This window comes from Mustelus asterias, chromosome 12, assembly GCF_964213995.1.
Source record: "Mustelus asterias chromosome 12, sMusAst1.hap1.1, whole genome shotgun sequence".
Taxonomy (NCBI): domain Eukaryota; kingdom Metazoa; phylum Chordata; class Chondrichthyes; order Carcharhiniformes; family Triakidae; genus Mustelus; species Mustelus asterias.
Window position 1 is genome coordinate 57,043,664 of NC_135812.1, and position 13,069 is coordinate 57,056,732.

The following is a 13,069-nucleotide window of genomic DNA, read 5'->3' on the forward strand; positions in this document are numbered from 1 at the left end:
TATACTGCATAAGGCAAAGGTTGGTCGGCAAGTTAACTCTAACAGCACAACCCCTCTGCTGTTCACACTACTGACCGCACTCAACCAACCCACACTTGCAAAACTCGGAACATAGTGTTTAATGTTAGATGTGATTCCATGATTGGACAGTACTCACTAAACAATGTTGAGTGTGCTAAGAACTACACTAACAACAATTTAAGATTATTAATCGGGCTCATAATGTGGCTCACTTGTCTTACAAGAAGCTATGTATATTCATACACAGAGACTTTTCGCTTTCAGACAAAAGGAATATACCTAGGCATTGGGCCATTTTTGAATTAAACAAAAATCAACCAAATGCTAATTTGCCAATCAGCATCCTTTTCCCATGCAGTATAAATTATTGTTCTCTTTGAACTTTGGTATTCTTGCATCTGTTCTGCTGAGTGCAAGACAAAAAGCTTGACAGCGTGTCTCTTTCTAACTATTATGTATATTTATGGTCTACGGTTTTAATCTGCCTCACAAGTGGAAATGACAGGCTGAATTTTAACCAAAAAGAAAGGTTTTAATTGTTTGAGGGTGGGGCTAAAGTTTCAAAGATCCATTTCACATTAAAAACCCAGTTTGAACTGAGACCAAGGAGGCAATTCTTGTGGCCTGCTGCGCTGCTCAAGTAGTGCAGCTGGCCAGGGGATACCTATGATCAGTGCGGGGCCTGGAGCGGGATTCGCGACTGGCTGGTTACCATATTGAAATCTCAATTTCAATATCATTAGCGAGCCCAGGACGATATCCTCCGGGCTCCCATCCCATTGAGGCTCCCACAGGAGGTCATGGCAAGGGAAGTGCCAGCCTGGGACCATGGCAGATCTGTCCGGGCACTCTGGCACTTGGGCAGTGCCAGGGGGCGGGGCCGATAGGTGGTAGTGGTGGGGGGAGAACCCCCTGTACACTCTGTATTAGGGATCAGTGGGGTTGGGCAGGAGGGTGCGATAGGTGTTGGACATGGGGAGGGGGGTCATGGAGGCTGGTGATCACGGAGGTTGGGGAGTCACGGAGGCTGGCCATCGGGAGGGGGGGCCTGGGAAGCCATCGGGATGCCAGCGATTGTGGGTGGGGGTGGGGGGGGGGGGGGGGGGGGGGGCAGTGCATATGCGCTGATCTCCCCACTGACAGATTGGGGCATGTGCAATGGCCCGCTCAGCATGTCGATTCCAGCCTCTCTGTGATGCAGAGTCCCAGAGATTCATTACAATCAGCTCGCGCACAAAATAAGCAGGAAAAAAATCCCGCATTACTGTCCGTTAGGCTCTTTTTTTTGAGAGAATCGCCCCCCTCCCTCCCCACCCCACCCCTGATGTTGATGGGTGACCAATCCAATCAGAGGAGGAGGGTTGTAACTTTAAACATGTTAATAATGCTGCTGCCCTTGTTGGCTTTCAAGTGTAGATTGTAATCCTATTCAGTTGATTTCCCAACTGTGTGAAGCTTCAGCAAGGTGAGCACTTGGTGGATTCAGAAGTTAGTGCCTCACACCTATCACCTGATTCAGATGCCAGTCTGAGAAGCTTTCACAATCAGACCCACTGATATCCCCCTCCTTCCAAAGACTCTGATCTCCCAACAAGGTCTCCAAGTTCACTTCTTCCTCCGAGGTCTCCACACCTTCACCAACCCCAGCCCCTTCAGGCCTTTCTGGATCAATTCCTCCACCCAGGAAAGCTCTCCTGTCAGACAACCCCCACCATCCTTCTCAAGTGTTCCTCATACTCAATCTCCACCAATCCTCCTCTGGATGCAGCTACTGCTGTTATACTGAGCAGCTCCCTAACTAGTTGAAGGTCAGGTTATCCATCTGATGGTCTCTGTGTGCGCGCCGATGAGTTACGCGTTGCCAAGTTAAAGCTCGGTAGTGTGTGAGCAAATCCTAAACTGTGGGTTCCTTAACTCTTGCTGACTAAACCGCTCCGTCCCAGTCAGACTGGTAGAAATTCTGCCAATCTTGCCCCTGTTGAACATTTTCACAATTTTTGAGACCTCTATTTGATTAGCCCTCAACCTTCTCATTTCTACAGGAAGGAACTCCAGCCTGGTCAGTGTTTCCTGATACTCACAACCTTACTAAATCCTAAATCTCTCACATAGTATCACAGAGAATGGGTAAAAGGACACATTTGTGCAGAGTATGAGGGAGACTTGAAAGAAATATGGCTCAATTACAGACACTAACTGTAGTCTCGTTTCTTTTCCCAGCAATAGCACAGATTTGTCAGGATAATCTTCATCGCACGTTGAAATTCGGGGGCCGGCAACATTCTCCGTCTAAAGTTGAATTGGATGCTATCATAGTAAGTGTAGTGATAAAGTCACTGGATCAGTAATCCAGGGACCCAGGCTAATGCTCTGGCAATCAAATAGATTCAAATCTAATTAATTGAATTTAAATTCAGTAAGTAACAAAAAAATCTAGGATTGTAAGCTAGTCTGAGTAATGGTAACCATGAAACTGTCATCGACTGTCACATTTAGATTGTCATCTGGTTCATTAATGTTCCTTTCGGGAAGGAAATCTGCTGTCCTTATCTGCTCTGGTCTACATGTGACTTCAGACCCACAGTAACGTGATTGACTCTTAACTGTCCTGTGAAATGGCCGAGCGAGACACTCTGTTCAGAGGCAATTTAGGAAGGGCAAAAATTCCATGAAATAATTTTAAAAATCATAGGGAATCAGACACAAGTTCTGTGACTGAACATTTCTCAGTATCTCAGACTGAAGAGTCACTTACTAATCACCTATATGAAGTGAAGTTGCTGAGCAGAGTAAATGGGCACTCAACAGGTTTACCATTAACATGGTTCCTCAGTCCCTGAACTGTTGCAAATTACCAAAAAGTCATCACATTACTTGATTGTTCGATAGCACTGTAAAGCACATATAATTTGAATGATACTTTGTTTTTCTGACAGAAAGGACGCAGCTCTCGGAGAATGATTTTGTACTTGCCTGGGAAGTTAGAGCACATGACCAAGATCAGGCCCTTTTCGGTATGGCTGGAGTCAGGGTGTGCTTTGCTATGTTTAGATTGAGGTGGTTAACCTGCTTTCTGAACTCCGCTTATTAACCTTTTGCATAACCCTGGCTGCTTTTTCTTTGCCTACATTTACAAGGGATTTTGTTGGATGCAGTAGTTCTCACATTGCAGGTTAGGATGTGAATTTTCCACATGATATATTCCGCATTTTGAACATGTAATTTGCGGTGTGGAGATCAGAAGTCCCCAAATAAGTGATCATCAGACAGTCTGAGTCTGAATCTGAACCAGATATTCTTTTGGTTGTAACATCAGTTTTCTATCCTGTAAACAGATTTCATGTTCTCAGGAGTTTACCTTTACTTTGTGTTGGATTCTGTAATCTCACACCTGCCTCCCCCACTACCCGGGTTCATCTGTCAGCTGAAAAGTGCCTTTGGAACACCAGAACTCGGTCTAAATCAGTTTTTGTGCAAATATGAAAGTACTAAAAGTTGCCCTTCGTACCGCTGCTGACATCACTGAATCTCCTATCAAACATATCTAAGAGAAATACTAGGCAGAGCATGTTGCAGAGGGGAGTGGTAGCATTGGGGTTTGATTCCTCATCAGATAACATTCTCCATTATTTGGAGCCCTTGTATGTGTGTGTGCGCGTGTGTGTTATCCATGCTTGAACTGATAACTAGCTTAGTTGCTAGCCCTAGAATGGCAAAATATGCTAATCCTGCTTTGCTCCTGATTATAGGTAGGAAACGACATACTGATGGGAATTTGTGCTGACATTGGGGTTAATGACTCTGAAGAAGCCAAGGAGTTTTCCCTCTTTGCTGACAAGAATAATGGTGAGTGAAAATCACCAAGCATAAAAAACAATGGAGAAATGTATTCACTCAGGGGGACTATTGAGGGGGTTAGAGATAAGCACTAAGATACACAAGATGCACAAGAAGTAGAAAAAGCAAACCGAGGTTAAAGGGTTAATGCTGAGGGGGAAATGAGATAAAGGCAGAGAGAGGGTATAGAAATACAGGGAAGTAAAGGGGAGGGCTGATAAAAGCAGAGATAGAAAACTGGCATACATAAGGGGAGAGCTGATGGAGTTAGAGGTAAAGAAAGTTTGCAGCGAGGGAGCAGGGACAGCAAATGAAAGAAATGGAGAAGTAGAAAGCAGGAAGAATCAGCAGAGATACCAGTCACCAGTTTTAGGGGATGGGGAGGCTGTGCAACTGATTTTCTGCCTGTTTCACATTGTCTTCATGTATACGGACAGCTGTCTTCATTTGTGTCTTGTCTCAATGAGAGGCTTTACTGAACCAGTCTTAAGATGACTGTCTCCAGAAACAGCCTTATGGCATAGTCGCGTGACTATGGAAAGCCTGATGTGTCAATCAAACTGGCTATATTTCAAAACTCAAACATTCCCTTTTTCATATTGAACAAAATATACAAACATCCGCCTTTTCCTGGCGACAAAAGACACACTGGCGTGTATAATCCTGTGTGACTGTGGGTTACTAAGTTACCCACTATTGTGCATTAAAACTGTTTGTTCTCCGAGTCAGTTATTGCACATGCATTGCAAACATACGGGGGATTTTCAGTCCATATTCACCATCAGAGAGAATGGAAAATCCGGAGAGAATCAGGAAATGCGATTCGAACGCTGTCAGACTAATTTATCCTCTCAGTATGATTGTCATACCATCATATAACTTCAAACCTACTTTTGAGGCTTTCATTTTCATATCTCCATGTTTACACAGATCTGTGAAGGTCATTATGTTATGTGATGCACCCATATCTATCCAGCATGTCTTGCTCGCTTGATACTCTCCCTCTGAGATCATCATTGTAATAGCCACAAACCATTTGTCTCTTGCAGACTTGACTGAACCAACCTGTTGTATTGTGTATAGTTCTTCATCAGACTCTACCGCTGATATCTTTCCTGTGGCCATCAAATAGGCTTGTTTTGTTTCTTTTGAGCCAAGCATTTGTTATGAGATGATTCTGCTTCTTGCAGTTTAAACACTGCTATTTCCATACTGGATATCTTCCTTTTCCTGTGCATGCTATCCTCCGCAGAATTTGCATCCTGCTGTTTGTAACTGCTCCCGTCTTTTAGCTGAGACTGTCTCTCAGCATTATGTATCTCCTGGTCTACTCTGCCATACATATGCTCAAGCTGACATCTCACAACTTCCACATTTCAACACAAGTCTATTGCTTTCTTTGGCGTTCGTTTCTCATCTTTCAGTCGACTCGTTCATATGGAACACTCACTTGGGGTTCAAAATGTGCGTTCAAAGTACTCAAAATCTCTACCGTAACTTGTTTTCTTTGCTCGCCAGTTAGATTTACAGTGGTGTACACTTTGTAGCAGTTGCTCTGCAGCAGGGTTAGAAGTGTAATGACTCTTATCATTTCAGGCTTGTTTATTACGTATGCTGCAATCTTACAGTTTTCCCATTGTAAATGTAAAAACTGCCAGTTTGTCCACATATCACCATTCACTTTGACTGGAGATGGGAGTGAAAAATTTACTGCAACCATTTTTACTCTCAGTAATTTACTTGCAGCTTCTCTTTGTGTTCCTTTTCTCCTATCGAGTCTATTTTTTTGGTCCTTTTGCAGTAGCTTTCTGCAGATCTGAACTTTTCAGTGTGCCTTTCTTAGCTGTGTCTTCTGTCTGCAGCCACTATTTCAGATGTAGCCTTTTTTTTTGTCCTCTCTTTCAGCAGCGCTTTTGCTGATTTGAATGTGTGTGTTCCTGAGTTCTCAATGTCTTCACTACATCATTTCCAGGTTTGAAAAATCAATTTTCTTCACTTCCTGACACCATGCCTCTGAGGACAGCAGTCTTAGAACCATAGAAAATTACAGCTCAGAAACAGGCCTTTTGGCCCTTCTTGTCTGTGCCAAACCATTTTTTGCCTAGTCCCACTGACCTGCACTTGGACCATATCCCTCCACACCCCTCTCATCCATGAACCCATCCAAGTTTTTCTTAAATGTTAAAAGTGACCCCGCATTTACCACTTTATCCGGCAGCTCATTCCACACTCCCACCACTCTCTGCGTGAAGAAGCCCCCCCTAATATTCCCTTTAAACCTTTCTCCTTTCACCCTTAACCCATGCCCTCTGGTTTTTTTTTCTCCCCTAGCCTCAGTGGAAAAAGCCTGCTTGCATTCACTCTATCTACACCCATCAAAATCTTATACACCTCTATCAAATCTCCCCTCATTCTTCTACGCTCCAGGGAATAAAGTCCCAAACTATTCAATCTTTCTCTGTAACTCAGCTTCTCAAGTCCCGGCAACATCCTTGTGAACCTTCTCTGCATTCTTTCAACCTTATTTACATCCTTCCTGTAACTAGGTGACCAAAACTGTACACAATACTCTAAATTCGGCCTCACCAATGCCTTATATAACCTTACCATAACACTCCAACTTTTATACTCGATACTTCGATTTATAAAGGCTTCATCAGTGTCTTGTCTCAGTGAGTCTTTCTTCCCTCCAAAGGCAACCTCATGGCATTGTTAAGTCTGTTCAAAGCAGAGATAGACATTTTTAGTCAGTAAGGGAATCGAGGGTTATGGGATGTGGTGGAAAGTAGATCTCATTGAATTGTGGAATAGACTCAATGGGCCAAATGGTCTACTGCTGCTCCTATATCTTATAGTCTTATTGATGTGGAGATGCCGGCATTGGACTGGGGTGGGCACAATAAGAAGTCTGATGAAGGAGCAGTGCTCCGAAAGCTTGTGATTCCAAATAAACCTGTTGGACTTTAGTTTGATGTTGTGTGACTTCTTATAGTCTTATGTCACATGACTACAGAAAGCCAGATGTGTGAAATAGACTAGCTACATTCCAAAATCCACACATTCCAAAATCCATACGCAGGTTGAAGTTATCTTGATATCTTATTGTTAGAGAGTCCTCACCACTGTTGCCTTTTTCCCGTTGCAGGAGAGGTTGTTAGACCCATCAGATGGAATGAATACATCTTTGACTTCTTGTTAGACGATAACTCAATCAGCCTTCATTTCCGACGCATTACTTGGAAAGAACCTTTGCATTTTTACAATGACCTCTACGTTAATGTACATTATAATCAGGTAACCTTTGACATCTGCCCTTTCACCTTTATGTGACTGATTCTTCTTATTTAGCTAACCCATCCCTAATGTGTTTCAGGTCCTTCCTATCTACCTAAAAGGACAGCTGCTTTTGGCCACCAATGTCCGCGAGGCAGAGCAGCAGACTGCACTACTGGCAGCTTACCAGCACAAAACCAAAGGAGCAGGGCCTATGCCAAACGGGTAAGTGGAGTAATCGCAGAAACAACCACAGCTCCTTTTAGATTGAAGCAACTAGGCAAAGGTGTTGATGGCACAATGCAACATACCAATGAGATTGAAAATGGCAAAAGAAATTTGGTAAGTGAGGACATCATAGGGTCAGAATTTTCCATATCTGTCGTGGTGGGACCCGCTCGCTGGAGATTCAGCGTCCCAGGGAGGTTAGGGTTAGGAAGGAATTATTTATCAGAACTTTTTTTCTTGTCAGTTTTATCAATGGTGTCTTGGGTGTGGAGTTCAATAACACTTTAGTTGTTTATTAAATAATTTTTTAAATGATCTATTTTTGCCCACCTTGAACTTAACTATTCAAATCAACGATATTGATTTCTCAGAGAAACATTGTACCAAACACCTCAAAATATAGTGCATCTGCTTAAAAAGTTTAAACTTTAGAGGCTTTGAAAAGGAAATATGTGTAAACTGGGGACCTGAAATAACAGGCAGGGTTTTCCCCTCATCGCATTCGGCGAAGGAATGTGAAAAACACTGGCAACAATGGCGGGTTTTCCTTTTGTATTGTCTGCTTCTCACTTCATTAATTATGCACACACATGGGAAACATGCTTGTGGGCCTCTGATTCGCCTACCCTGCTGTGAGCTCACCGCTTCCTCACTCCAAGTTTAAACAGCCCCCTCAATCTCTGCAGCCCAGGACTGCCACACATGGTCCCAAAAGGGAAAAAGACAGGAACTCCCAAATTCAGCAATGAATTTCAGCATGAGGGCCCACTGAGATGTCCTCTCCCACTGTCCTGGCAGCAGGAGGCCCAGCAACTTCACCTGTCTAGTTTGGGACGCAGTCAACATCAACATTGCCACAAGAGCGCAGCACCTAGTGCAGAAAGAGAATGAATGATCTCATCCATGCTGCCAAGGTAAGTCAACCATCTCATCACTCTCAACACACAGACGCTCGCGCTCGCTCTCACACTCGCTCTCACATACTCATACGCTCATGCTCACACACATACAAGCTCACACGCTCATATACTCATGCTCACACACATACAAGCTCACACGCTCATACACTCATGCTCACACGCACTCAAGCTCACATGCTCACACTCGCAAGCTCACACACTCTCATGCTCATGCTCACACACAATCACAAAATTCTCACCCACTGCCAGCTCAAGTGACATCACAACTCACTCTCACAAACACACCTCTAATGATCGTATCCTCATCCCATCCATAGCTCCACTCCCCAGCCACGCAGGGCAGGCATCCTTATCATCTGCCTTGACATGTGCTTACAATTCAAAATCAAGGGTTTAAGTAAGACCAAGGAACAATTTGTTTCCATCTATCTTTATGCAGGTTTATTGATTTATACCTGTATCATGAGGAAAGGTTAGACAGACTGGGCTTATTTCCACTAGAATTTAGAATATTGAGGGGTGTTAGAGTCCTAGACCAGAATCTCAAATTACATTAAGAAGCCAGACTAGAGCCAAATTTCTTTCTCTTTTTAACAAATGTGAGGAAAGGATGCTTCACTAGGAGTATTTCTGCTGACAAATTAGGGATCATTTATAATAAAACAAACTTTATTTCATAACAAAGTTTAAATATAACTCTAACAAATGAAGCAGCTTAACCATTGACGTTAAACAACATTTAAAAAGAACAGTAACAACTTTAATTTCTAATGTATTACTGTTTCAGTTCCAAATAAGCAACATTCCTTTTACAGACTTAGAAACCACTTTAAATACAGTTAGGAACAATAAATATACTTACTATAATGAGTGTAGATAGTCATAATGCTTTCAGAGAGATTTTGTGGAGAGCGAGCAGCTTGTAGAAAACCTCTATCTTCAAACAAACCCCAGCTATTTTCCTTCTACAGACATAGCTTCTCCCATTAGCCAGATCATCACGTGACTCTGCCTACCTAAACCTGCATTCTATTCCTGCAATCAAAAACACCTGGGGACCTTTTTTGTAAACAAAAGTCCATTAGTTCTATCTTAGTAAACACTAGATGGTTAAAATGAGTAATTGTCCTGCTCCCCCAGTAACTGAGCTGTATTCCTCCCAGACATAACAGCTACCTATAGCATAAAGATGATTTTTTAAACATTCCCCTTAAGCACAAAACTACAATAGGGCGGCACAACGGTTAGCCCTGCCTCACAGTGCCAGGGATCCAGGTTCAATTCCGGCCTTGGGTGACTGTCTGTGTGGAATTTGCATATTCTCCCCGGGTCTGCGTGGGTTTCCTCCGGGTGCTCCGGTTTTCTCCCACAGTCCAAAGATGTCTAGATTAGGTTGACTGGCCATGCTAAATTGCCCCTTAGTGTCCCAAGATGTATAGGTTGGGGGAATTAGCGGGGTAAATATGTGGGGTTATAGGGATAAGGTCTGGGTAAGATGCTGTGTCAGAGAGTTAATTGTCAGAGTGTTGGTGTTTACTCGATGGACCGAATGGCCTCCTTCTGCTCTGTAGGATATCTATGAACATATATTCCTATCAGTTGCACCACTGGCCTCCCTCTTTTTTTAAAAAAAAAGAACAAACAATGTGAAAAGATGGCTTCGTTATTCTAAAAAAGGTTGAGATAGTGTTTTCACACTATTCTATCAGCTATATATCTTCTTACATCTACGCATGCAAATTTAAACAGTATAGTCCAGTTCAGTCTTTCTTTTCCAACATTGAATTTTTACATAGCATAGTCATCATAAAACATCAACAATCACGTTCTCTCTCCCTGCCACATGTATAATCTTCAAATTAAACACCTGTAACAACAAGCTCCATCTAACCAGCCTTGCATCTTTATCTTTAAACTTATCCAGAAGCTTTAATGGATTATTATGGTCAGTGTAAACAGTTGTCTTTGATGAATTGCAGCAGCATAAATGTTAAAATGCTGCAATGCCAACACCAAGCTCAATGTCTCCTTCTCCATGGTCGAATATTTCTTTTGATGAATATTTAATTTTCTGGAAAAATAACCAATAGTCTTTCTATCCATTCATTGTCTTCTTGTAACAGTCCCGCAGCATCACCCTCATCACTCGCTTCAACGGCCACCTTGAACTGCTTTGCGTAATTCGGTGTCGCCAAAGCTGGTGTCGTGATTAACAGAGTTTTCAGATTGTCAAATGCCCTCTGACATTCAGATGCCCACTGAAATTTGCTGTGCTTTTTCAGCAGTTGAGTCAATGGAGCAACCACACTGCTAAAATCTGGCACAAGTTTCCTGCAGAAACCACTCATGCCCAAGAATCTCAGCACTTCCCTTCTCATTGATGGTATTGGGAACTCCCCATTAACTTTCGTTTTCACATTCCATGGGGCCATTTATCCATGTCCAATTGTATGGCCTAGGAACGTGATTTGGGCTTTTGCAAATTCACTTTTAGCCAAGTTTATCACCAAGCCCACCTCCTGTAGTCAACTGAACAATTTCTTTACATATTCCAAATGCTCCTTCCATGTGTGATTGAAAACCATGATGTGGAGATGCCGGCGTTGGACTGGGGTAAACACAGTAAGAAGTTTAACAACACCAGGTTAAAGTCCAACAGGTTTATTTGGTAGCAAAAGCCACACAAGCTTTCGGAGCTGCAAACCCCTTCTTCAGGTGAGTGGGAATTCTGTTCACAAACAGAGCATATAAAGACACAAACTCAATTTACATGAATAATGGTTGGAATGCGAATACTTACAACTAATCAAGACTTTAAGAAACAAAACAACATGAGTGGAGAGAGCATCAAGACAGGCTAAAAAGATGTGTATTGTCTCCAGACAAGACAGCCAGTGAAACTCTGTGGGGGTTACAAATAGTGTGCCATGAACCCAATATCCCGGTTGAGGCCGTCCTCGTGTGTGCGGAACTTGGCTATCAGTTTCTGCTCAGCGACTCTGCGCCGTCGTGTGTCACTGAGTCGCTGAGCAGAAACTGATAGCCAAGTTCCGCACACACGAGGACGGCCTCAACCGGGATATTGGGTTCATGTCCCACTATTTGTAACCCCCACAGAGTTTCACTGGCTGTCTTGTCTGGAGACAATACACATCTTTTTAGCCTGTCTTGATGCTCTCTCCACTCATGTTGTTTTGTTTCTTAAAGACTTGATTAGTTGTAAGTATTCGCATTCCAACCATTATTCATGTAAATTGAGTTTGTGTCTTTATATGCTCTGTTTGTGAACAGAATTCCCACTCACCTGAAGAAGGGGCTTGCAGCTCCGAAAGCTTGTGTGGCTTTTGCTGCCAAATAAACCTGTTGGACTTTAACCTGGTGTTGTTAAACTTCTTACTGTGATTGAAAACCACCAGATTGTCTGTGTTCACTGCACAATTAGTTAGTCCAAAAATGACATTGCTGGTTATTTGGAATGTTTCTGGTGCTTTCTTCATTCCAAACAGCATGGCTTTAAATTGCTACAGACCATTTGGCATCACGAAAGCCAAAACTTCCTTCGCTCTTTCTGATAAAGATACTTGTCAGTATAGAGAATCATAGAATTCCCACAGTACAGAAGGAGGCCATTCAACTCATCAAGTTTGCACTGACTCTCCGACAAAGCATCTTATCCAGCCTATCCCTATAACCCCACATATTTGCTTGCTAATCCCCCTCACCCACACCCCTTGAGACATTAAGGGACAATGTAGCGTGACCAATCAACCTAACTCTTTGGATTGTGGGAGGAAACCAGAGCACCAGAAGTACCCACAGTACAACTCTAACCCTGCATCCTCTTCTCCTGTCTGAGGCCAGTTGCTTTCTTTCCCCAGTAGAATCCTAGTCCTTCAGTCCATTAAAAGCCACCTCCACCTTACGAGTGGCCTGGTAGGTAGAGACATGTCTATGACATCCCCCTCCGCCGAAAGTGACGTGCTGCTTGTGAGGCCTGATGCTGATTCCTGTGAGCACTGCGCGATGCAGTGTAGGCAAAGTAACCTGGGAGTCACGAGTGAGGTGCAAGTTTCCAGGTGCACATCACTGATACACCATTGAGCAAGTTACCATTCTAATTGCAGGCTGACATGTCTGGATATTCCTGTGTGGGGGGATGATTCCGATGAGGAATCCTTACAAGAGATGCAGATATATTGAAATGACATTCCCAGTGTGGTGTGGCAAGAGTCACAGCCCGCCATTAATGGCTGGAGCACACAACCTGGCTTTATGACAATGTAAAACTGATTTTTAGCCTTCTCCTTATATTTTCTGCTCCTGCCCATCGCATCGCATACGTGCGCCTGCAACCCAGAAGCTTTGGACTCTGGAGAGATTGGTCAAAAATCGCCCTTTCAATCACCTCTTTTTCACATCCAGTGCACAGATCCTGTGGTGACTTCCACACACTATGCGGGAGAAACCTCCGGAGGCTTTCACACGACGGGGGCGGAGACAATAACCTGTGCTTAACCCTCTCTCCACTCACATTGTCTGTACCTTTAAGACTTGATTACCTGTAAAGACTCGCATTCCAACCATTATTTTGTAAATTGAGTTTGTGTCTTTATATGCCCTGATTGTGAACTGAAATCCCACTCACCTGATGAAGGAGCAGCGCTCCGAAAGCTAGTGGCTTGTGCTACCAAATAAACCTGTTGGACTTTAACCTGGTGTTGTGAGACTTCTTACTGTGTTTACCCCAGTCCAACACTGGCATCTCCACATCAGTACTGTACAGACAGCTC

At 43.3% G+C, this 13,069-nt stretch overlaps 1 protein-coding gene across 1 annotated transcript in view; it reads left to right on the forward strand.

The window, feature by feature from the left end:
- The window catches only part of myo15b (myosin XVB), a 520,694-nt gene that overhangs the window by 470,301 nt on the left and 37,324 nt on the right, over positions 1-13,069 (forward strand). Inside the window, exons 62-66 of the mRNA XM_078226038.1 lie at positions 2,242-2,336; positions 2,958-3,035; positions 3,771-3,867; positions 7,004-7,152; positions 7,232-7,356. Of these exons, the coding sequence (XP_078082164.1) occupies positions 2,242-2,336; positions 2,958-3,035; positions 3,771-3,867; positions 7,004-7,152; positions 7,232-7,356 (544 nt within the window). The remainder of the gene's footprint in view (positions 1-2,241; positions 2,337-2,957; positions 3,036-3,770; positions 3,868-7,003; positions 7,153-7,231; positions 7,357-13,069) is intronic.